The sequence below is a fragment of the Calypte anna genome, chromosome 1 (assembly GCF_003957555.1).
Source record: "Calypte anna isolate BGI_N300 chromosome 1, bCalAnn1_v1.p, whole genome shotgun sequence".
Taxonomy (NCBI): Eukaryota; Metazoa; Chordata; class Aves; order Apodiformes; family Trochilidae; genus Calypte; species Calypte anna.
The window spans coordinates 88800329-88826686 of NC_044244.1; the positions used below are offsets into that span (position 1 = coordinate 88800329).

Genomic DNA, 26358 nt, shown 5'->3' on the forward strand with positions numbered 1-26358 from the left:
CTGTGAATGAAGCAAAGTATTCCCAGAAGAGTATTGGTGTGTAAAATGAGATTATCTTAGAAGCAATGAAGAATGGGTTTTATGAATGGCTGCAATTACTGGTGGAATAGCAGAATTCTTTACCAGTGGATTTAAGAAGCAATATATACAAAAATATGTTTGTCTAGTTTATTTCATGCTGTTGTTGTTTCTAAGGTTTCTTAGTTCCATTTTAAATAAGCATAAGATAGTGTATGTTGTGAGGATGAACAGACAGCCATTTTAAATACAAGTATGTAAAATTTAAAAAAAATATTCCAAGATTCATATTTTCAGGCACATTTCATTTTAATATGGAAAGATGACTGAACTACGAAGACCTTCAATATAACATCAAAAGAAAAATGCTTAGCTGAATCTATTTTTGCTGCATGGTATAGCTGTTACTGACAGCTGTCTTTTTAATTCAGATAGATATTAATGACACAGAGGGCTGTATCTTGAACTGTAAATTCCAACAAACTTTATCCATAAGCCCTTGCAGCATTGTAGTTTAATGGGTAAGTAAACTGATAAAGATATTATACAAACATAAGTGATTTCTGTCTGAATAAAAAGATGCTTTTTTTTTTTTTTTCAAGACTAAGCTAGCATTTTAGAAATAAAACCGTGGGATGTGGATCATACCTACATGCTGCTTCAGCATATGGAATTAAGGAAACCGCTTCTATACTGGGTATTAATGATCCAAACCGAAGCCATAAATACTACACCAAGAAGGGGACAGATGTTCTTTCAAAGTGTGGACAGATGTTCTTTCTTAATTTACTGTTTTTCACACTCATTCTTTTGATCTAGAAGCTCTGCATTAGAAAAATTGTATGAAAATTGGATGAAGATTATATGAAAAATGGAAATGAGATAGTTTCTACTGTCAAATAAGCTATTCTTATTGAAAACTTTAATAATTCAGAGTCCAAGATGAATTTTAATATCTACCATTTATGTTTTTGAGCTGCTGGAGGAATGTTGCATTTAATGTTTGACATGCTCTGCTGAAAGAGCCTGTTTCTTTTCATGGGTTTTTTGGTTTGGTTCGGGTTGGTTTTTTTTTTTACTAAAAATGAGGATACCTGTATCTAATGTTTAGGGGCCAAAGACTCATAGACTGTATTGGTGGTATTTGTCCAGAAGTTTATACCATCTATGCCAAGCTAAAATGCTGAGGTTCACTTATAGCCAGCAGCACCAGCAGAACGGGCACTTCATTCAGAAGAGGCTTGGCTGTTCACCCCAGGTCGCAAGGTCAGAGCTCCATCTACAAAGCTTCAAAGCTGCACTTCCAGGAGCTGGGCAGGGCATCTGCAGCCTTAGAAAACCACTGGGAAGACCCTCAGTTGGTCCTTCAAAATCAAGTGAAAATCAAAATCAAGTGAAAACTGGCTGCCTCTTAGAGAAGATCACGACGGCATGAAGGAGGGTGTAACCTGGGTGAGAGAGAAGCACAGCTCTGCTGCTGGTCTTCTCTCATCAGAGGAAAAGAAAAGATGTCTGGCTCTGAATGGAGGAAGATGTGGAGATGCACAGAACCTAGAGCACCAACCCTGACATGGGAGGTTGGCTTTGCTTCTCGCCCCTGCTGCTGGCTGGAGGGGACAGTCTTTGCTGGCTCGCTCTGGTCCTGGGCCAGCCTTCTTCTTTCCAGAAGTGTGCTGGCCATGGCATGCATGTTCATGTGAAGGAAACTACACTAGGTGCTGCTGACAGGGTGCACTGTGACCTGGAGCAGGGTGTCACTGCTCACATCCATCACCCATCGCCCTTCCACAAGAAATCTGTTCTGGGATGGCCAGTGGTTTTCTGGAAATTGCTGTGTAAAGTATTTTCAGAAGAAGTCAAAGAAATATACCCATGTAAAACATAAATACTTGTTCTACTAAGAAGTTTTATTTCTAATTTCTGCTTCTCTAGAAGAAATACTGATTTCTGTATTTCTCCTCACTCTCTGGGTCTGAAGATCTTGTTCTTGAAGGAAGAGCTGCACTTTTTCCTGCTGGTAAGACAGGCTCTACCCAGAGCTCTGGGAACATTCAGGGAAGCACCATCTATTGAGATGGTACAACTGCTCTCCCACAGTCCTAAAACTTTTACAGTGACAATTACAAAAGAGGACAGACAGCCCCATTCATCTGATCTTCATTTGTTTCCTTCGGGTGTTGTACCTTGAAGGATTGTTTGCCATGCCGAAGTTGATTTTTCTGGGATTTGATCCAAAATTCTCATAATTTCTGGAGCTAGACTGAACTATATTTATCGAGTTAGATAATGTGCATCAGAGGGAGCAGGTTTTGCTGCTGCTCCTCTCCTTCCCTCTGCACTCCACTGGGGCTGCAGTGCCAGGGGATGGGAGCAATTTCTCAAGGCTCAGCCCTTCTGTGAGGCAGCAGAAGAGGTGGTGGCAGAATAAACCCCAAGGCCATGTTCAGTAGATCCTCTTTTTCCTGTGCACCAGCTCTATGATGTGGAAGAGCAGGAGAGGACAAGTCTTGCTCAGGAGAGGTGGAGAAGGGAGCAGAAAATCAGGAGTCACCAACAAATGGATTGGATCATCCTGGGGATCAACATACTATTGGAGACACGTGTTTACCTAACCATGGCCTGGGGTTTTCTAGACTTTTGTTTGTTGTTACTTTCTCTTGAATCCCTCAGTGTGCCTCCATCCTCCTTGAAGTTCAGTGGCTAAAGCTGCATCCTTCCCTATATGAGAACTCACTCATTGCTGCATATGGCACAGGAGTTCCTTCCCATCTTTTACAATATGCTACTATTTAAAAATGCCGGATTTATTTAAAATAGTGGACCAGGGCCACCAAAGTGGCTCAGGGCCACGAAGCTGGTCAGGGTCTGGAGCACTTGCCCTCTGAGGAGAGTCTGGGAGATCAGGGCTGGTTGGAGAAAAGGCAACTTTGGTTACAAAAACTGGAAGAGAAGAGGTGCTGGTTGGATGGCACAAAAACATCCTCTCCCTATGAGGACAGGCAAGCAGGGGCAGAGGTTGCTCAGAACAGCTGTCCAGTCTCTGACATTGGAGGTTTTAGGTCTTGACTGAAGCCCTGAGTTACCTGACAATGGTTCTTGCTTTAAGATGGACTTGGAATGGAAGCTGCCTGAGCTTCCTTCCACGTTGAATTATCCTGTGATGTATTTGCTTATTTTTTTGTGAAACCACTGTGCTTAATTGGAAGTATACTAAAGCTTCTAGATCTTTTTATGTGCTTTCCCCACCTCCCAGTTAAATTGCTCTGCCAATTCATTTGCTGTTTTATTTGTGTATTTAATCTTACATTCCCAAAGAATACTTTTGTCTTACTGGATTTCATCTAACTGGTTTCTGTAGTTCATCAAATCCATTTTCAGTTCTTACTCCATCCTGGAAAGTCCCTTAACTCTGTATCTTTGCTAAAAAAGCCTTAGCACTCCTCCAAGCCAGTGCATGGAGCAAATCATTGCAGATTGGCTTGGCATGTTCCAGTTCAGTTTTGCACTAATAGTTACTTTCTAAACATGCATTTCAACTTCTTGAGTGACCACTACATTTTGATTCAGTCTAGTTTGTATATTAGACACATCATATGTCACCACATCAGGAGTCTCACAGCCAGTGTCAGAGTCCTGCTGTGTTTCTCCTTGCTGATGATGATTTAGTCAGCCAGTTTACCAGCAGAGGAAGAAAATTTGATCTGAGATTATTTGTACTGAACAACCTCATCTTGAATTTTTCTTGGCCCACCTGAAGAAAATTCTGTCTGGTATCATGGCAGGCAAGATCATGCTTTTTTCTTTGTTACCCTCCATAGGTAAGAATATACACACAGAGTACAAATTTTCCTAAGTATTTATTTCAGGTGCCCAGGAGCAAAGTCAGAAGGTCTTATAGACGAGGAGGACGAGGGTGATGGCTGGATTTTTAAATAATTTGTGTATTAACTTGCTGGTCCTTGCAGTTAGGCTGGCTATAACATTCCAAATCTTTTTCTTCCATTTCCTGTATTCTTTTAGCCCTTCTTTGGTCCTTTCAGTATCTTCTGACTTTCTGAGCATAATTGCTCATAGTTTAGGTGAATCTTGGACATCTCCTTAAGTGCTGCTGAATGAAATTTGTTGCGCTGTGCTGAATGCATCAGAACTGCCTTCCACCCAGATGCCTTCCATCGGCATCTACTGTCCAACTATTCTTTTCTGGTGCTTTCTTCCTTTCTTCTCCTTTAAAAGTATATGGTTTCCATGATCAGTCTTACTGGTGTGTGATCAGCTTTAGTACAGGTACTCTCTGTCTTCACATTATCAACCAAATTTTCCATGTCTATAGGGATGAAGCCTAAACTAAGTTCTCTCTAGACGATTTTATTTACCTCATGAAACATTCAGTTGCCTCCAGTGCACACCCCAACCTTGAAGACCTGTATGTGTACTGTTCTACAGCTTTTCCAGTAAATATATAAATAGTTAGACAGAAGCAGATGGAAGTGTACAAACACTTTGTAATATGACTGGCTACTGACTTTACAACAGGTGTCTGAAGTAATTATGCACTATTGTGCATATAATTGTCTTCTGTCACAGAGGAAGATAGCAATAGGAAATCTTATTTCTTAAGTGATGCATTTCCTTGAAATCAAGCAGATTAAGTTTAATATATAAAAGAAGTGAAAATGTCCTGAATTCTTTTAATAGACGGTCATAAAGTGATCATATTGGAATTGCAATTGCTGAGGAGCAAAGGAAGATAGATGAGTGATAGATAACTAGATGGGGAAAACTTTTATGTTTGGGACATATATAGCTAAGGTACTCGTAAGCATTTATCTTTTGGAAAGAATAAGAGAATGTTTGATACTCATCAGAAAATATCTGATGATAGTTTTTTGTTCTTCTTTACCATATCATTAGGAAAATACTCTTTGTTAAACTCACTTTTTCACAGAACCTCTGTGTCAGTGGTATGAATTGCCCAAGTGTATTTATGTTTATTATGGTGGACGTGCATACAGAGATTGAATTATTTTCCTTCTTTTTGAGGGCATATGTTTTGGGAGCTGAAAATTATTAGTGTTTGAAGCTTAATCCCAGTTCTCCCTCCTACTGCCTATTTTCTGGCCTCAGATACTCACTTAACCTTTTTCCTTTCCTTGATTACTTCCTCTTCATCACAGGGGTATGCAACTTTTAGTACTTCTGGGGATTTCATAATTCATTAAAAAAATTCAGTACTTTGAAAACATAAAATATGTATATAGTAAATGCTAAATATTTTTACAGTGGTACAAAGAAAAGGTTGGCTTCTGAATTTGAATTCATTACCTTCAGTAAAATTAATGTTCCTTCTGCAGTGCATTTCAGTACCTCAGTCATTCAAATATTAATGAGGGCAAAACTGAGTAATGAGTTTTGCACTGCTGCCCTTCAGACTGGGCATTCATACAGTCATGGGAAATTCCTAGTCTCTGCTGGTCCACTTGATTCATTATAGACTTAATAAATCAAGTCACCTGTGTTTAAAGATGATTTAGCTTAATCCTGGCTCTTCCAAACCTTCAATTCTGGAGGTAGGTCTGTGTGATAGGGGCAGTTCACTTGAACAGTCCTTGGAGCAGAGGCCTGGACTCAGAACTTGTGTTCACACCTTGTGTTCACAGGTGAGTGCTACAAGCATCTACTTTTATGCCCTCTTCTCACTCCAAAGAATTGGAGTTTTGCTTTGCTTTGCTCCAGTTATTAAGGAGGTTGAAGACAGCTTGTATTCTACTGCTTTGAAAGAAGAAGTGAAATACATAGGAGTGAATTCCCCCAGTCAGAGAAGACCTCCAAAATGAGAGGTCCCAACTCTGGGGGGGGGGAAGAGTGCTAACCTTGGAATTCATGTTTAGGAGAAGATGAGCTGGGGAGTGTGGGGCAGGTTGGGGTTCTCGAGTTAGTAGCAAAGCCTCAGATAGATGGATCTGGTGTATTTCTGGGTTTGCCTGCTGCAGGGCAGCGGGGCCCCTATCGTGACATCACTGTGGCACCGCAGCAGCCGCGCTCCTCTGCCACATGGGGACAGGCACCGGCTGCTCCATCCCAGGTAGCACACCACTCCATAAAAGCCAGTCCTCAGGAGGAGCAGGATGTCAGGATACACGTCTGTCTCCAAAATGACAAGATGGTGAGAACTGGCTGTGCAATATGACAGCATCACAGTGACCCAGTGCCAGCGCTGGGCAGAAATAAAACCTCTGCTAGCATACGGTACCATGCTGCCTTCCCTTACTGCTTCCAGGAGCTCAGTAAGTGTGTCCAAATAACACTGCAGTATGTTTTCTTGATTACCAGATGCTTGGGGATGCTGCACCTGGCATGGAAATGCCTTCTCTTTTACTCCTCTCTTGAAAAGTGGAGGTGAAACCTCCTGTCATGGATCCTCATGCAGGAATCATCCCCAAGCAAACAAGCGTAGCCATAGCAGTGATTGGCATGGCTGGAGCATCCAGAAGTCAGTTTGATTGGCATACAGAAAAAAAGGTCATTAGTGCCAGCTAGTGCAGTGTCCTAATAATTGCACAGCAGATGTAGCTGGAGTAGTGTTTGCCTTGCATAGAGGATATGTGTTCATCATGTGGAGGAAGGCAGTTTTCTTGCAAGTTGCAGAGGATAAAGTAAAAGCAAAGTTTTTATTAGCTAATGATAAACCAAATGTAGACCCTTGCCCATCATGAAGGAGGAGCAAATAGCTTCAGAAACAAGAATGGGGAAGAAGAAATTAACCAGGCACAATAAAATTTAAGAATTACTGAAGCTGGAGAAAGGGATGTGTGTGTGTGCATCTCAAATCATGAAGGAAATAAGGGACAATTAACAACATTAGGCAGCCACCAGCCTGTCTGGCAGTGCTCAGTAGTCAGTCCAGAGGATGCCAGCCTGCCCTGACAGTAACCAGAAGTGACAACCTAGTCTGTCACCGGCCAGATTTCAGGCTACAAAAGGTAAGAGCAAGAGCCATATTTCTAAGAAGAGTTGCACTTCTTTGGGTTGTTTTAAGCATCAGTGCTAAATTCCTGCTGCTGTTGCTGCTGACAAGAATCAACGATGCACATTCTTACTGTTGTTAAATTACTGGTATATTAATTGCTCTCTATTCTGGATGCTGCAGTTGCATTTTTCATGCGTGTTTATTGCCTTTTGTTGCTGCCTGCCAGAAATACTGTGGGCAGATCCAATGCCTGATGCTTTGTTTTAGTTGCCTGGCTACTGTAACATGTTATATTAGCTTTTGCTGAGGTGTCACAGATGCTTTCTTGATGAGTGTCCAAACAAGAAAATATGTAAAAGATGCTGGTGAATGCTATGCTTGCCTAGTTCTGCTGCTTTCATTAGCAATGGCACAGTATGCTAACTCTGCTTTGCTACTACAGACTAGCTGTAAAATAAGATAGAAGGTAGACTGAAACCTTCAATTTATACAGCGGAATCATGGTCAATGCCAAAGGTAATAATATCCGTATCTTTGTGTGCAAGGGAACTCTTCGTGGAAGGAGATGCTGGGCAACTGCTTCACTTAATTGCAATGCATTCTTTTCTGGTAAACATTACAAAGCAAACTTATTTTTCCTGTTGATTGTATTGACAGATTTTTGCCTTCCTCTCTCCCTGTGAAAAGCTCCAGCAGAGATTCAAACATCAAAACTTCACTGGGGTCTTGATTTCAAACATCTTTTCTGCCAAAAGCTGAAAGTAGCCAGTATTTCTTTTGCTCTCTGCATTTTCTGTTTATGCCTGCATAACTTTATCTCTTTACATCACCGGCACTTCTGACTAAATTGTTTTCTTGTACTCACAGTTTGAAACCTCTTCTAAAATCTCTGAATAAGCTGTGTTTCCTTCCAGTCAGTCCAAATATATTTTGTCAGCAAATAAATAAAAAATTACTTTTAACAGCTGTTTTATTTCCTTCTTTAATGTTATTGCAAGCCTTTTTCTTAACTACTCATGCCTTTTGGCAGTTTATGGTGCATTAATATTAACAAGATGAGATATAGTTTTCTGTTTATATTAGCAGTCCTCTGTCTGTGAGATCTGGAGCAACCAGAATGCAGGATATCCTTTCTCATCGATTCATCAGGTTCATAATGTAAGATACAGTGATAAATGGCTATGTTGTCACTCTATGGGTGTACCGTCTGTTGCCATGGTGTGATCTACCGGTGTCATGTTGCTGAAATGACCAAAAAAAAAAACCAAAAAAACAACAGAACACAAACAAAACCAAAGTTTGTAACTTGTCTGCTCTCTTTGGGGGTTCTGTGTGCGTGCATTCATGTATTGTGCCGTGTGGTTGGCATCTGTTGGCTGTATGGTGTACATACAGAATGGGGAGGGAGGGAGAGGGATCAGCAGCAGCCGTCTCAGTCAAGCGAGAGCTTTGACTTCTGTTCCTGATGTTTTTGTTTGTTCACTTTTCCAAACCGAGAAACCGTGTAAACAGCTCCGTTTGCACAGTTTCACCCCCACAATGTGTTGTGCTGCTATTTCTGTGTTGACGTGTAGCCTGGCTGAGAAGCACGCCCTGTTTGCAGAGGCACTTGCAGGGAATTAAAAGCAGCGTCGATGGTTGCTCTGAAGCTTCATCGCTTGTCACATCAGAGCAGAGTCACACGTGCTGTGCACATGAGAGAAAACCTTGTGATCCCTATAGCAGCCTGCTAAAGGACGACAGCCAGTAGTTCTGCATAGTGTGTTAGAGGAGCTGCAGATTTCTCCTAATTACTCTCATATAAACACCTCCTAAGAGCATTTCTGCCAGAGAGGGGCCGCTTTGGCTCCCGAGCTTTAGAAGCTTTTAAAAAGTAAGTATGCCATGAAGCTGCTTCCATTATATCAAAAAGCAAAGATAAAACAACCTAAAAAAATTCTCTCACTTCTAGGAATGAAAACATAAGCAAATAATGAGGATTTGGCTGTTCCACAGAACATTTAAAGTACTTACAGGGAGAAAATTATTAATTTTTCAACCAGAAGTGTTGTATCTATGTGAGCTCAAATTTATTGTTGTCATGGTGACTAATGTATGTTACCATAACCAGGCATGAGGCTTTAACAGGTGAAAAGTTATCACATGTGATCCTTGTTAAAATTAATACATTCAAGCACCTTAAAACCAAGGGATTTTGTTCTTGGTTTTGTGTTTTGGTGTTGTTTGGGGGATTTTTTTATTATTGTTTGTAGCATGGAGAGTTTTCAACTTGAAACTTTCAGAAAAAGATGAGGCAGGTGTTAGTTTTATAGAATTTGTTCTGAGAATATTTCTTACCTGTGACTGCCTCTTCAGCTAGGTTAATGTGAGTCAAATACAGATCTCCCCTAATAGGATGAGGTAGAAGAGTGTGCAACAGTGGTAAGACACTACTTAATATCAGTAGTCAGCTTCTATAGAGTGTTTTTCATCAAGCACCTGACCCTTTCTGGGGCACTGAATGCCCATTTTCAGGGTCTTTAAAGCCTTTTATCTTAAAGCCTTTTACAGTAAATATTTTTTCTGTAAAAGAGTTGAATCTTTACCACTCTGGCACCTGACTTGAGACTGTTTTCTGAATGTAGATATTTTATCTGCAAAATAAAGCTAAAATCTTCTTTCGCAAGGTGGCTGAGGCCAGAGAGAGGAAAGGCACTGCCTAAGGGATGGGGAGGTTAGGAAAAAAACACCAGCAGTAGAGAAAAAAACATGTGATAAATTGCACAGCTGTCTGATGAGCTGTAAAGTTAGATGACGAATAAATTATCTCCTGCCTTTCAACTTCATCAGAGAAAAATCTCCATACGTATATTGTGTCATAAAAAATACATAAGCTTAAATGTTTGATTATTTCTTATAATTGCAAATTAAATATTCAAACCAGAAAATCCTTATCCTATCATATCTCTTTTTAAAAATTAAATCTAAAAATCATAGTTGGTCCTGTAATTTATTAACATTTCTACATGGTTTGAAAGAGTTTTAGGTGCTTATGAAGGTTCTGAAACTCATTTCATCACCATGACTTCTTTGACACAAATTTCTCTGATTTAGAACAACTACTAATTCATTTTTTTTACATCAGTGTTGAGACATCTTGTTTCAAGTCTTCTCTAGTTCAAAGATGTTCCTACCTATTTTACCTGAAGTTGGTTGCCAACATTATATCCTAAATGTCAGAATTCCAATATTTGACTTCAGACAGTTAGTTGAGAAGCTCCTTTTCTTCCTGTAGAGGTTTTTAGGCCCGGATTTATGAAAGTATTTAGCTGTCTAAATCTTGTTTAAGAGCCTTTCACCCCTTAAAAACAAAACAAAACAACAACAAAAAAAACAAACCAGAAAATAAAATTGTATGGAGAATGTGTAATAGGAATTGCACTTCTAAGTATCTTCATAGATGTGGGCTTTGGAGACTACCCTGTTATAACTCAGTCAAAATAGGTACTGAATACTAGCCAAGAGTATGGTTTAAAAATCTAAAGAGTTTGGTGAGGAACAAAAGGAAAAGAAACCACAGCCACTTCTGCTGAATATTGAAAATCACTTATGATTACAGTTACAAAAGAAAATTCTGCTATTATATATAACGTCTTATTCCTCCATCATAAGAAAATATGCCCGTGATGTTTAGTTTTATGCAGCTTTTCTTAGTAGCTGCTAGCTCTGCAAGACACTGATTTACATGAAAAGTCTTCAGGTGCAGTGGTCTGCTGTCAGGACCAGCAGAAATCCTCTGTCTCTGTGGGCCCCTAACCTCAGCTGTGTCGTGTGTATAGATCATTCTAGGGACATGTACAGCAATTGCATCAATTCTGTTTTGTCTAATTTAAAAGGAGTGGGTACTTGAATGATACAAATGAATGGTCTCCACACAGTCCCTCTCTACGTGTCTTGTACACTAGTTTTATTGACCTGGTTGAAGATTATTTCTTATTGCCTCATGATTAATACTTCCTAGCTCCTTTATAAAACCAATATGAACCAATATGAGAGGTAATCATTGTCCCTCTTGTTACTCTCTGTCATTTACAGACAGAAACAATGCTATTCTCCATACTTTTAATATCCTATCTTTCCTTTTTAATATCTTTCCTGTGAGTCAAACTGTAAACTGATATACTCATTTTACTCTTTATGTACCCTGTTTACTATGTCAGTACTGTCCATTTTCTGCATGTGAGGAATGTCACCTGCAGAACAGAGACACGGAAGGGTTTGGAGCACTACCTTATTCCATAGGAATTCTGTCCCTACCTCATGACCATCCTGTGCTTCCTCAGTGGAAAGACCAATGGATAAAAGATGTGCTTTTATAGCTTCTCTCTCCTGGATTTACTCCTCTTGCACCATAATAAACTTTTGCTAAATGGGTAGGATGTACCTTCTGAGATCTGCTTCCTTACACAGAAAATGCAGGAGTCTGTCTTAGGGGAAAAAAAAAAAAGAAGGACTGTTTCAAGTGGTCTGTTAACTATGGCCTTGAACAGTTAATAAGAGGCAGCTGAGCAACGCTGTGAGAATTTGTGATGCATGCAATCCATCTTCTCTTGTGGTGAAATACAAACTCCACTAATAAGGATGCAGATCCTTAGCCCTCATAATATGATTGAAACCTTATTTTAGAAGGAGAATTGCTTCTTAAAAGAAATCAAATTCCCACTTCAGATTAATTATGATGAAGGGTTTTATACATTAGTGGTCAGAAGGATTCATTTCTGTGGATACCAAGTGCCAAAAATTGAAGCAATTGCTGCTGCTTTCCTTTCAAAATTTGAGGTTGAAGTCATATATCCGCAGCACACAGGCAACTTAACTAGGCAAAACAGAAATTATAATACTCTACAATTTGTAGGTGTGCTAATAGGGCCAATATTAACTAGGTCCAACTTGTTTCATTATATTCACTTGCTTGAAGTTACCATATTGGCAGTGTTATGTTGATGTTTCCAAATTTATATCTTGCTTTTCGTTGGAGAGTTGTGCAAATGTGTGTCATTTCATTCTTTTGTGACACATGAAAATGATGTACTTGTTTTGTTTACCCTGTTCTGATTTAATTAGTAGAATGTGAGAGTTTGCCAGACTTGCATGTCTTCAATATGAATTTTTTCATGTGTTTTTGATGCTTAACTTCTTGTTTTAAAAGTCTTAACTTCTAGCCATACTCTGTGTGAAACACTGATGGCAATTCCTTGCCTATTTCAACACATATTTTAGCAGAATGGCATACATAGAAAATATACAGAGATAAGCGCAGGTAAAGAAAGAAGTAGCATAATCCAAATTGAAATATTCATGTAGGAGAGGATTAAATAGTTTGAGAGAGACCCTGCATGAGAGGAGGGAGGATCAGGAATGAGAAACCTGATGCCCAAAAGACAAAGAGGGAAGGAGAGCAGAATTCAGAGACAGATGAAACCAGACAGGGTAGGGGTGAAGTGGGGCTGATGGCAGAGAGCATGTGAAGAGGAGAAGGACTCCATCCATGGGTCTTTTTCAGTCTGGCAGCATCCCTAGTGTCGAGTTTTCAGGCAATGTGAGCACCTGTGAACCAGAAGTAGGAGAGATGACAGTTAAAACAATAAATAACTTAAAAATAGTATTTTTTTTTTTGTGAGCCTGAAAGGTGGGAGAGCCCCTAAGGGGGTCCAATAAAGCCATGTCTGAAAATGTCTGTCTCACAATGGCACGTGAGACTCAAACCAACACTGCCGTGCTGGGGGCATTCATGTACTGATGCCTGTGCTGGTTCTTTTTGGAAGGAGGCAGACTGTCCTGCAAAGGGTTCTGGCAGACAGTTGCAGTTCTCTCCATGTTCTCTGAAGGCTTTGAAGAAAACAGGGCAATGACAGCTCAGGAAGGCAATCACCTCTATCAATGAGAATGATGAATGCGGAAGGGCAATGTCAGTAACTATACAATGAGACATCAAGAGAAGGTGATCAAAGTAAATATTCATAAAGAGATTAAAGTATGCCTCATATATATGAAGAATGTATAATAAGTCCTCAGTTCAAAGCAAAGACTCAGTTATTTAGCCAGTTAGTAAAGTTAGTTATCAGTTATCCAGTGTGCTGGATAATGGAAGAGTTATTAACTGTGCAGAAAAGCTTGTAAAACACACAGCGGAATTTGTGGATGGCATTTTTGTGCATCTCGTAATTTTTTTCAAGAGCTCTCATCCTCATGTATGTATTGTAAACGGTTAATTTTTAAGGAACATTTCCAGTGCCTAATTATTTTATTCTCAGAGAAAATAGGTTCAATTAAAGCCTCATTAAACACTACAGTAGATGACTTTGGATTATAAATTAAATCATGAAAAATATTGTAGCAGTTTTATTCCCTTCTTTTAGTAACATGGCTCTATGTGTAGAAAATACATTACTGTGAATTGAGTACAGCATTGGAAGGGTACTTTATCACGAATTTGTCTGCAACTTCTCTTATATCTGGCATAACTGTGATTTTCAGACAGGAGACTGGGGAGAGCCTTCAATTACCTTGCGACCTCCAAATGAAGCCACAGCATCAACACCTGTGCAATATTGGCAACATCATCCAGAGAAACTCATCTTCCAGTCATGCGATTATAAGGCATTTGTAAGTGTTGGTAAATTAAGTGGTTTGGTTTGGGGTAGATATATGAATCTTAGATTTTGATAGTCTATTCGTTTTTTTTCATTTACAATCTTTTTCTCTGACTTTTAATGACAAACACTGTAATTGTAATAAATGAGGAACAAGGGTGCACAGTATTTTTTGCTATGACTTTTGTGATATATTGCAGTCCATGTAGCCATCGTGAGTGTTAGAGAAATGGCACTGAATAAGTGACTAATTGTTGTGGAAGTGTGGTAGTGAGAGAAAAGAAAACACCCCTACTTCTCAGCTGCCACAAATCCCTGTCTGGTCCTTATGGAAAAACAGTAAAATGTAATATTGGATCCACACACCTACCTTAATGCTGTGGGCTTAGTGGTTAAAATAAATATTGCCTTGCCTGAATTTTTTACACACCTGTTTTTGGGGGAGGGAGCTAGGGACGATGGAGATCAGGGTCCTGAATCAGTGTTTTCCATCCATAAGAAAAAGGCACATTCAGACCTCTCCCAAACTGATGTCTACTTGAAGTACTGGTATCAGTCCGTTCCTTCAGGGCAGGCAGTATTTATTTTCACCTCCTGATATCTGTAGCTGATTCCCACTTCCCGCCCCTGGAGAAACGAAGCTTTCCTCTCCAGCTAAAGACAATTAGTGTTTTCTGACTGTTGTAAAAGCACATGAAAGATAGAAAGGTCTCCTGAAGCATACAAAGTCATATTCAGAGGCTTCGGATTTTTAAATGAAAAACACTTTTCTGAAGCCTTGAGATCCCTGTCAACAGGGCAGGGGGGCTGGTGCTTCTGGGGATCTGAAGATGGGCCTGTTTCAATTCTTTACATTTCCCCTTCCTGCTTTACAGGAAAGCACTCTTAGTGGTGCTGAAGGTGCTTCCCAAACCACTGTGTCCTCATCAGAGGTGGCCACTTAATGAAGCCAGGGTGACATTTCACAAAGGACTGGAGCTCAGTAGCTGTAGTTACTTTAGCATAATAGCTGGGGCTTAACCACTTGTCCAAGCTATGGGGTTTAGTCCCTCTTCACTTGAAGGAGCTTGGAGCTTTAGTGCTTTTTTGGGTAATGCTCTGCTCACCAAACACTGGAGCAGTTGGGGGCAGAGCTGGAGGCTGCTGGACCTGGTTTAAAGCCTATGTGGAAAGGTAGGAATTAAAGACTAAGTGCATGTGGGTCAGAGCCTGGCTCCCACAGAGGATGGGCAGAAGGAGTGTTATGAACCTGTCTCAGTGGGGCACATCTGTGTCTTCCATGAGACCTTTATGGAGTAGAAATTGCCATGGGTGCATTCATTCTCCTTGGAAAGTAACTAGAACTTCTGCCTTCTTCAGCAAGTCAAGGTCCAGCTTGCCTGCTCTTAATCTTGCTCTTCTCCTATTCTGCAACTCAAATTGAAAAGAAAAGTTTAGTGACTTCTAATTCCTTAAATATTTTTCACAGTTTTCAGTAAAGTGAGCAGGTTTCTTTCAAGAGTGCCTCATCTCATTACTTGATCCAGCAGTAAATTCATGATCAGATGTAGTCCTTGTAGCAGATTGGAAGGCTTGTGGATCATTAAATGAAGTTGGAATGCCCAGGTATATCCAAATTACTGGTGATTAAGGAATCACCCAATCAAAATACCCAAGTTATTGTTGGTTAAGGAAACATATTCCTTTCCTAAGGACTGTGCATTACTGCACTTGTCTCAGCTCCCTGAGCTGTAATAACTTCAGCCTTATGGGGGAAAACCCTGGCTTGGAGGCTATAACAGGGGCAGCATTCAATGTCTGTCACATCACTCAAAGGGCAACCAACAATTTAATTGCATGGCTCCCATGTGCTCTGGGTCTTTGAGAAGGCATAGGTACAGAGAGTCAGAGGATAACAAAATCACCTCCTAGAATTTCAGATTTTTTATGACAACTAAATTGGACAGTACGTCTGTGATTTGCTTCTCTGTTCCACAGCCCACCCTGGGAAGCACTTTGGAATGCCTGCAGCTGAGGGTTTTTGCTGCCTGACTCTTCTGTTTCTTCTTCTTGTTCTGCCAAGAGCTCTAAAGCACTGCCTTTTTTTCCCTGATGCCTGACCAACTAGTAGCTTTCCAGGAAATACCAATTTGTTGTGCCACAGTCTGTTAAAAAAAATGTTAAAAAATTGCATCCTTCCCAGAGAAGGCTAAGGGTACCACATATATCAGGCAGCAGAATCCAAAGAAAGATGAAGTTCAACTCAGTACACTTCTGTTAATTTTCTAATTTCAGAGCTTGCTTTAAATTTGTTGTTCTTCTGCAAGGGCAATAGCAAGCCGTCCCATCAAATTAATGCCCAAAGCCCTATTCACGTCACCATCAAGCCCCCAACTGGACTTGCAGCTGCTTGGTTTATGAATCTTTCACATCTGCAGTCCTCTAGGAATGCCCTTCATTTGTTCCTTTCTGCTTGTGTTTTTCTGGTAGTGTTGGTGTTGCTCACCCTTCCATTTATAGTGCCCTGTGAAGTGTTTCTCACTAATTACTGTGTTGGCTACCGTCTGCACTGAAATATTTATGCATTTTCTTGCAGGTCAGAGACTCCTGCTGTACACAGTGTGAAGTGAAGGCTTTAAAGAAAATATCTCAGTTTAGGTCAACACACCAGAGAGTTGCACCACTACACTTTCTGTTCAGTTCCAATGTATTCTAGCTGTACCTGAACTTATTTTTTAATGTCCTTGTTTAAGGGGAACCCGGAGGACTATCTGGTTTGGTCAGCTTAGGCTATTTTCAAGAGGACTGAGTGTGATAGAATGAGTCAGGCAGCCCTGCTGGGCTGCTGCAGCATCTCCTTGGAAGAGGTACTTGCCTGTGGCCTTTTCTCCCTTCCTGCAGCTCACCTACCCCATTCTCACCATGGTCTGGCTTCTCTTCAGGCCCTGTGTCACACACTTAGGACCAAAGACTTAAGAGAAGCCACAGCTTTGCACTGCAGTGAGAATGCCAAGAGAGGCACCTCTGTGCTTGGGGAGAAGACAGAGCAGCTTGTTGTCCCCTTTCCCTGGTTAAGCCAGACTCACGTGTGCCACGATATAGAAATACAGAAGCAATCTGTGCACATCCACAAATGCAAATGCCCATAGTGTCTGTGGGAGGAATGCAGATCGTGGCTCACTCTCTCAGCCCTCTTAGCAGTAACAAGACCTCTTGCTGCTAGGCAGGAACAGCAGGGATGATGCAGCCAGCTCCTTCCCTGGAGGAGCAGTGTCCTTCAGACATGGTGTAGAGAGGTACTGAGACCTCAGAGGAACAAATCAAGAGGAGCAGAGCCCGCTGTCAGGGTGCAGAGGGGATCAAACTGCACATGGCAGGGAGTGGCATAGTGAGAAAGGAGCAGGTAGGAAAGGGGACACATCACTGAGTTACTTGCTGCCTTGTGAACCCTCAGGGATGGGCAGGCTCCTCTGAGAGCATGATGGCTTTCATCCAGCTGAGCCAGGACCCAGCATCAGCACCACACTGCTCCTCTCCCCTGGCCACCCTTCAGATTCAGTGTAGGCTTCAAATAATAGTTCAGGGTCGGCCTTTTTCTAGGAAAAAATAGTGGTTTAAACCCGTTTTCCGTTTGGATTTATTTCCTCTGTTTGCCAGCATCAGCTTCTTCTATTTGCACATAAATTAGTTACAGAGGGAGTACACAGAGGTTAACGTCGCTGCTGCCCTTCACGTCCACGTGATTGCACACGGAGCAATATGAGCATGGCAGATGGCAGCTAAAAAAAAAAGCTGATTTTCCATTTTTTAATCAAATGGCATTTTTAAGATAGAATATGTAGTGTTTGCTTGTTGTTTGAATGACTGAGGTGATAAGCTAAAAGACTTTCATATACAGATTCAGAGGGCTCTGATTCATTACACTTGTTGCTGTGCGTTCCTTCTTTCATAGGGTGATTAACACTGATTTAAATGGTTTATGAGACATCTGCAGAGTGAAAAAGAAACCCTCTAAGGGTGTATATTAAGTTGACTGCTACCATGATGAGGTTTTTTAGGAATTTTTAGTACATTTCTGCAGATGTTTGGCTGTTCTGTAATTTTAGCTAATTTAAGTTTAATGGATTTTTATTTTAGTATTTAGGTTCTATGCTGGTAAAAGAGTTAAGAGGAACAGAGTCAACACAGGATGCATGTGCAAAGATGAGGGTAAGTTAATAAATTTATTCCTTTCTCTATGATCAAATTATTAAATAATTTACTTGTGCTGAGCCTTTCTTACTTTTACTAGTACTCTGTTACCTCTTTTCTACTGCCCTTTCATTTACACTGACATTCAGTAGAAAGTCTGTAAAAATTAAGATGGAATCTTAATTTTTATAATTTTAATGTTACTAATAATTTTTATCTTAATTTCAAGTAATACCAAAATGAAAAGGTAGATTTAATTTTCCATGTTGTAGGTAAAAAAAAAAAAAAGCAAATGCATACTTTGTTTTCTCTTGCTTCTTTTAAGTTTGTTTCAAAGTACTTTTCACACACTTTAAATGTGCCCTTATCACTTTGCTTTTATAAACTGAATTTATAGGTTGCATATGATAGTCTAGATTGAATTTACTATGTAAAATATGTACTAGTAAATATATTAACGTGTTCCCAAAGCCATTGCTTTTTTGCTTAGGGTCTAGTCCTACAGTCATGTAATACTATGGATGCTCAGACAAGTATTCCCATTTATTTTGAGTGAGTTACTCAGTTATTGGTTGAAGGAGGAAAAGGGAACTAATTCAGCTTCACACAATGGTGGAAAACCAGTTAGGTTTCCTTCAAACTGGTAAGGATGTGTTTCCCTGTGGTTCTTTGGCTTGATACAGGTTTGTAGAAACTTAGAGTGAGGCTCAGACTTTCTCCAAGGAACATCCCACTGCTGGAAACCCATCACAAGTCACGGGCCAGCTACATGATTTGTTCCCACTTGTAGTTGTAATAAGAACACACCTGTTCATAGAGGTGACAAACATATCATGGCCTGGCATGAATAATTGTTGAAGAATATAATTGTTTGGTGGTCTACCAACACTGTAGATCCACACAGATGAAAATCCTTACACAATGAAACCCTTAATCCTGTGGACTGTAAGTCTTTTCTGCAAGATGGCTCTGAGCACTGGATGTGGCATTTGGATCAATTAAAGAGCTGGAAGATGTGTAAAATTCATGCAATCAGACAACCATTGCCTATTGGTCCCATATCTGCAGCACACAGACTTCTGTACAAGCTGTTTTAGCTAAGGGCAGGCAGCAATTCTTGCCTGCTAGATTGCCTAAAGATGTTTGGTTTTTCAGCTAATTACATGCTAATCATTCTTCCTTTCCTGGGCTTAAACTCCAAAAAAAAAAAAACCAAAAAACCCAAGAACTTGACACAGTGGGATCTGCAGTCGTATGCACATGTTCTGGGGAATTAATGGAGGCTGCAATCACATCAGCTTCCAGTCCAGTTTTCAAACTGTCAGACTTAGAAGTTTCATTTTTTAGGCATGTGCTGGTGCAGATCTTTGGGCAGAATCTGACACCTAGCAGCATTTGACATCTGCAGTAACTTATTTGACTGAACTAGGAAGATTAACATCAAAAAAAGTCACTCTAAATAATTTATAGCCATTTAAATATTTTTTTAAAATAATACATTTGGCAAATATAAATTTTATACCTGAAAAAATTAACTGAAAAATTTTATTTATAATACTATTTTTCTAGAAAAATAATGGAGTTTCACTAGTAGTGTATAGTGCCATACAGGGCATTTATATAATACAGTGATGATGTTTACATAGATTCACTTTTTACATTCTCTTTTGAAACCATTGTGCTTAGAGAATGCTTATTTTCTGGTTTGAGGGATTTTTGTTGTGAAGAGGTTTGATTAAAAGTTTTTAATCAGGATTTCACCTATTCTTTAAGTCCTTTTAATCATATTCAAGTTGGAAAAAAAAATATTGACTTGATGAGAAAAGATCATTATTTTAGCATAATTTTCCCAGTAAGATAAATTTGTGTTTTCCCAAAACTTTCTTCCTCTGATTGTTTTCTGAAAGTTGGTGTCTAAGAGCTGGGAGTCCAGGTTGTCCTAAGTCATCCTGAATTTTTGCTGATACGTTCATTATTTAAGTATCACTAGGTTGTCATTGAATATGTGCACTCTTTAATGGTTGTATTTTATTTTCAATATACTGAAAGGGATATTTCACTTACAAGAAAGAAGTGAAAAGCTAGATATATTAGCTGACTGCTTCTCAGGTAATTAATTCTGTCTGCTTGTCCAGTGTCTTTAGAATCTGTAAGACTTTTTACAGTGTTGTACTACTGTGGTAAAGCAACATCTTTTAATGTTAGTAACATTTTTTTTCTATTTATATATTTCAAATCTGTAATGTGTTGCAATCTGAAACATGCTGGGGGGCACTACCTCAAGTGTAGCCTTTTACTATGTTGAGCTTCTTCCCGACAGTATTTAATCTTTCTGGAGTCAGCCACATAAAGATTTTTGAGGAATGTGGATGAAAATTAGGTACCTCATTTTTACATCAATGTAGCTTTAGCTTCTCCATCTTTTACCTAATGCTGCTCAAAAAAAGTGTTGGTATTCACTGGGTAACTTCCTGTCAGCAGATGCACAAGGATGAAAAAGCCCATCAGTGAAAAAAAGTACCTTGATCTTCCTTAATCATTCCTAGATACAGAGAAGCAACAAAAATGACATGTTTGCTGACAGCAGATCCCTCCCTGCTAGTTGGGGATGCTTCCTGTGCTTTCATTTATTGCAACTGATGACTTTGGTCCTCAAGGGAAGTTTCATGCAGATACAGCTCGCTTCTCTCCAGAGGGGTTTACAGCAGCCTCCTTATCTTACAGCTGAAGAATGGAGATTCTAAATCTTAAAAAAAAAAAAAAAAATTAAAAAAATTAAAAAACCAAAAGCGAGGAACCTCTGTCTAAATAACTCTTCTTGTCTCCTCTGTGCTTCTCCACATTGTGCAGCAGTGTGCTCCAGCAGGGCAGATGATGGATTTGTTCGGGGAAAATCTTGCAGATGCAATAGATCGAGCTCAGCATGGGGGTCAAGGTTATACCATGCTTTTTTTTCCCACCCAAATGGCAAATTTATGGATACCTGGCAAGAACTATACTGATTAGAGGGATTATACTTTATTTTTCCATTCACATGTTTGCACTCCAAGGATGGATTTATATTTTATGGTTTCCTATTTGTTTTGAGCTATTTTCTCTCCCAAACTCCCTCTGCAGTTGGCAGCACTGCCTCCTTATCTCCATTCCCCACCTGCTGTAAATTGACCTTTGCTACTTGGAGATTAAATCTTGGTGTCCTGGCCAGAATAGATTTATTAGTTATATTTGAGAGATGGTTTCAGGAACTTCAGAGCTTTCATCTTCCTCAGCATGGAATAGGAAATATTGCAAGTTGGGTTTTCAATCAGATGACTGCCTTTACTTCAAATCACTAGAGGGACATGTAGCAAGAATAAAATCTGCTTACATCAAAATAAAGGAAAGGAATAAAGTTTAATTTGAGCTAGGAGGAGACTTGTTCTCTACAATAGAATCCATTTGGCACTTACACATCTGAATTCCTTGGCCAGGTATGAAGGAGAAGGTTTTATACTTACTGGCATGAGCACAGCAGCAAGGTAGATGCTTTCCTTACAGTAATGTTAAATCACTAGTGTTGCATACATCAATTGCACAGTCTGAACCAATCAGATATTTACTGCAGCAGTAGGAAGCTTAGAATTTGTTCTTGAATCCTGCCACCTTCTTGAACATAACGTGTCTCTCTTAAAGGTTTTTGTGTTAGAAAAGAGGTTTTTACATTTTGAGTCAAAGTTCTGGGAAACCAGCAACATAAATCTATTCACAAAGCGTATTTTAAAATATCTTGCTGACTGAAGACCAAAAAAGTCAAAATTGAAATTGCTACAAAATCTGCTTCTCTTATCTCTGGAGAAGAAGATAAAGATGAAGCACAGTTGATTATTTCACTGAACACAGGAAGAGTCTGGGACATGTCTTCCTCATTTTTCCTTACCTAAAAAAGAAGGACCTCAATATAGAGGGCAGTCTCTTTATTTCTGGTAAACCCTTTCTATTTTTCAATCTCCATTTCATTAATCCCCCAAAAGTAGGAATTATCTCCATAGGTTTCCTGAGAAAACTAGCCAGACAAATATCACGTCAGGATCAAACACTGTATTTGAGAATTTAGATTCTTCAGTCTCTGATCTTTTGGGACTTCCAGCTCTGTCTTTATCGCATGGAAAAAAACAATTGGTGGGAGGTCTTAAAGATGTTCAGTCCTTCTGCACATCCACATGATGCCATCTGTCCTTGAACGCAGTGGCTGAAAGCAATCAAAGGTGCAGGTGGGATGTGCTGTCCTTTCATCAGCAGATGAGTGTGTACAGATATTGCAAATGCAAAAGCCTCTCATTCTCAAGTAGATGAGCTGCAGGTGCATCCCTGGTGCAGTGTTCATATTGATGATGTAGCTTGGAAGCATCCAGTAATTGTAGAGAAGTAAACAGTCTTGAACCACAGGGATTACAAATGCTATCTTATTCCAAGAGGTATTGAATTATGTCATTGATGCCTTTTTAAGCCATTTGGGCTGAGGGAAGTTAGTTTAGACAGAGTATGGTTTCAAAACTGTCTTCAAAACGGATGGGTCAAATGTGAACTTATGCTTTTGATTTCAGTTTCATCTCATGCATGATATTGTCAAAGTGACTCACTCAAAAGGAAGTGTTCAGTGAGGCTTTGTAAGTCTTAGGTAAGTTACAGAGATACGGGTATGATAGTAGGTGGTACCAATATATATTCTGAAATATGTGGTTTGATGCCATTTGGAATCAATAGGTGCTACCAGTATGAGAAAATGTTCACATTCTTTTAGTGAGGTGGATTCCAGTACATGACTGAATAGTGAAATTGCCATCTACAGTCTTCAGATAGCTATTAAAAAACAGTCTAGGACAGAATTATCAGATCCATTTTTAAAAGTAAAAAGCCAAGATGAAATCTTAGGATTTTACAGGCTCATAAACCTGTACTCAATATTTATGTATGGCATTGTTAGTGACTTGGCATAGCTGAATAATGTCTTTTTACTGTGTATTTGCAAGATGAAGTATAATTATGTATGCAGTAAAACCTAAAAATGAACATGGTTTCATTTTGGTCACTCTCTGAAAGCTGAGTAATCCAGTTGTAAATATATATATATATATATATATATGTATACACACAGGAAAGTGGTCAATGTGGCAAAGCAGAAATACCAGAGTATCCTGTTTCATCTTGGCAGGAATAATAAGATGAGATGAAAGCATTTAGAGAGTGGGCTGGATTACACCATGTGCTATATTATATCACATATATTATATGTGTGAGCACCTTACTCAGACACCATTCTGTGTGTGCTCCTGAATTTCTTCCTAAGCTGCTTTGTGTCCATGTGTGCATGTGCACAGAGATACCATGTTTTGTGCACTGCTGGAGTATTCAAAAGTGGTGGATTAGTGCTCTCAGTTCTGCACAGAACAAGCTATTACAGTACAATGCTGTCTTGAAAAGATTAAAGGCTCTTTTGGTTTTAAGTTTTGTGTTTGCATGTGTTGTCTTTTTAAAAATAAACAGCTGGTTTATACTGCTTTATTTCTAGAACAAAGGCCTCTGTGTCTTAATCATTCATTATCTTGATTTGTTAGATACTCTGGCTGGGTGTATCTCAAAGTATTTGGAGTTTAGTTTATATTCTAAATAAATGTCTAGTAGTTCTACACAGCCTTTAACTCAAAATCAATATACTGGTGGAAATGCATTACTCAAGACAATTTGTAGTACTATACTTTGGAACTCTACTAAGAGTCTGCTTCTGAGTATGGTGTTTTTTTCAGTGCAACTAAAGAAAATTCATAAGCAAGGTCAGAAGCAAGCTTGCATTCTCTTTTTTTCTCTCTCTGGCACTACTGCTCTTGCATCCCTTTATGACCAGTTTATAAAGGAGGAATTGGGAGCAGCTCTATCCAAACTGTACAGGTTTTTGGCACTGTCCTGCATAACAGCAATGGGTTTGATGCAAACTCAGAAGCACCTTAAATCCAGACTTTTATTGTAAGAGCAAGCATTGGCATAACTAGACATTTTTGGAAGAGGTGCTTTCCACACTCTTCCACAGGTCTGATCTCCATTTTGAGTGCTGAGGACATGAAGCAGCTTCATTGCAGCAGCTGCATCAAAATACAGGAGAGGCTTCTGCTCCTGATATTTATTATTCTGAAGAAAAAGAGGCTGCATGCTTTTATGGAGTCTGAGGAAGCTGAAGAAACGTCACATTAGATTTCAGTGCTTGCTTCCATCTTCCTGTATCTGCAGTCAAACTTGAATTGTGGTTCTTACACATGGCTGCTTCCAGACAGTCATCTACCTGTCCAGTAGGAAGCATTTCAGAGGTGGGACTGAAGTTTGATCTCTGGTACACAGGCTCTGCAGCTTTACAACTTCTGGCTGCAGGAGCAGTGCACCTGAGGAGACAGGGCATGCACATTTGTCCTTATGTAGGTGTTCAGAGACTGGCAGTGGCAAAAAGCCTAGAATATGCTTGCTGTTCATCCAGATGATTCTCCTGTTGAAGGGTATTAAAACTAAGAGCAAAGTTACTGTCACAAACTATGGAGTTCATAGGAACGGTGACCAGTTCCAGGCTAGTGAGCACTTGCCCAGAGACAGAGTCCTGTCACTACGATTGCTTCTACATGAGAGAAAATCTAATCCTGCTACCATGGTATGAACATGCCTTGGAGCACCAGACCATATGTCAACATGCACATGACATCCAATGGCAGCCTTCAGCTGTGGCTCCTACAACTTTGGCTCAGGTCCATATGCTTCCCATAGAGGCACCAGATGGACAAGAATATCATCTCTTATCATGTCCTCACAGGGGCTAGAACCTGAGACGACCAAGGAAAGGGAATACTGACTCCTGTATTCCACCTTCTTCTCTGATTCTGAGCACAGGCAGAGGCAGAGATGCCCACTTGGCCTGCTCTAAGGTGTGAAATGTCTTACTGTGAAAGCTGTGGGACTTTATATCAACATGTGAGAATCAAGAGCCAAAGCAGTTACAGTGCCTGAGCGAATGATACTCATATTGTATCTCTGAAAACTCATGTCATGAATCCTGGCAGCCACTCCTCCATTAAAAAGAAAGGAACAAGAAGCAAGTAGTGAGAGCTCACCATGACAACTCAGAACTGTGGAAGTCTGGAAACTGCGTGGAAATAGTAATTATATAGTGGACTTCAGTTACTCTGTCAGTGGGAGTTGAGAAGGAGGGGGGAATAGAGCTGTGTATTTTTCATTACAGCACTGTCATAACAACCAGTGATGTTATTCCACTGCCCAAATGTTTGTTGCAGTGGGGATATGAATGTAAAAGTGTTTTCCAAAATCATGTTTCTACACTGGTCTCTACAGAACGGCTTCCCACAAATCCTGGGGTTTGTATGGTTTGCAAGGTGATAAGGGACATCCACTGCTCCTTACCAGCTGAGACAGTTTGTCTTAAGAAATTACAAATGTCCATCAGTCTCTGATTCACTTCCTCATTTGCCAGATGTAATTTAATATTATCTCGAGGAGGTATTTCACTCAGATACAGTCTTCTGGCAGATCACAGCCTTGATTAAATACTAAAGATCAGATCTGCTCTAGATGAACCCAGGTGAATGCAGAGCAGATAAGGAAGTTGATTAAATTACAAACTACTGGTTTAGATCAAAGAAGACTCTCAGGTGGCTAATACAACATGGCCTTGCCAACAGGAAGCTTCACCTTTATGGCAAATAAGATAGTGCAAATTAGACTAGAAAGCTGAAATAAATTAACTTAGTAGCTGTGTTTGTATAGCGTGTTGGAGAAGAAGAGGAATTTTGCTGCTAAGGAGGTGATGAGGGAGATAATTACAATAATCAAAATGGGAGACAAAGAGCTCCTGCGTGTAGCTGTCGGAATAGAAAGAAAGGACAAAAGTTGGATGATTGCTGGGTTTGCCAGATGACTAAAGTGATGTTGTCATATTTGCGAACATTTTGTCTGTATATGAGCATATGTGGGGTGTATTGCTTGTTATTCTGATAGGTGAGGTGTGTGTACTGCTGCTTCTGTACAGTGACTGTCGTGCTGTCTGTGCATTGAAATTGAATTTTATGAAAAGACTTATTTGACATCTCTTACAGAGACATGTATACACATACACACAGGTATGTACTTGCTCTCCTTTAGGCAGGGATGTTGCTTCTTTCTCTACTCAGTTCAGAGACAGGCAAATCAGCTTAGTGTCTTCCTTCAGATGTTTTCAGATTCTTCAGGATGTTTCAAGCTTTCGTTTTTAAAAATGCTTGACCTTCTGGGTGAAGGATGCTTTCTCCAGGATAAACTGACACTTGATTGTCATCTTGAGTCTCTTGCCATTCGATACTGAGGGATGCAACAGTGCTCTCCATTATAGGGATGGGTGGGGCTCTCCTTAAGACTTTAATTAGAGGTTTCAGCCTTCATGGCATGGGACAGTAATTGCAGAATATAGCTGGATCTGTAGCTTTGAATTTCTTGCTGGCAAAAGTAGAGTCTCTTTTGATTCTGGAATGAAGGAGGTCGGATAAGGACGTGATTATAGGCTTT

At 39.8% G+C, this 26358-nt stretch overlaps 1 protein-coding gene across 1 annotated transcript in view; it reads left to right on the forward strand.

Annotated features, from left to right (window-relative positions):
* Positions 1–26358, forward strand: part of ANKS1B (ankyrin repeat and sterile alpha motif domain containing 1B) — a 410716-nt gene that overhangs the window by 367864 nt on the left and 16494 nt on the right. The window contains 2 exon segments of the mRNA XM_030447180.1: positions 13502–13630; positions 17734–17809. Of these exon segments, the coding sequence (XP_030303040.1) occupies positions 13502–13630; positions 17734–17809 (205 nt within the window).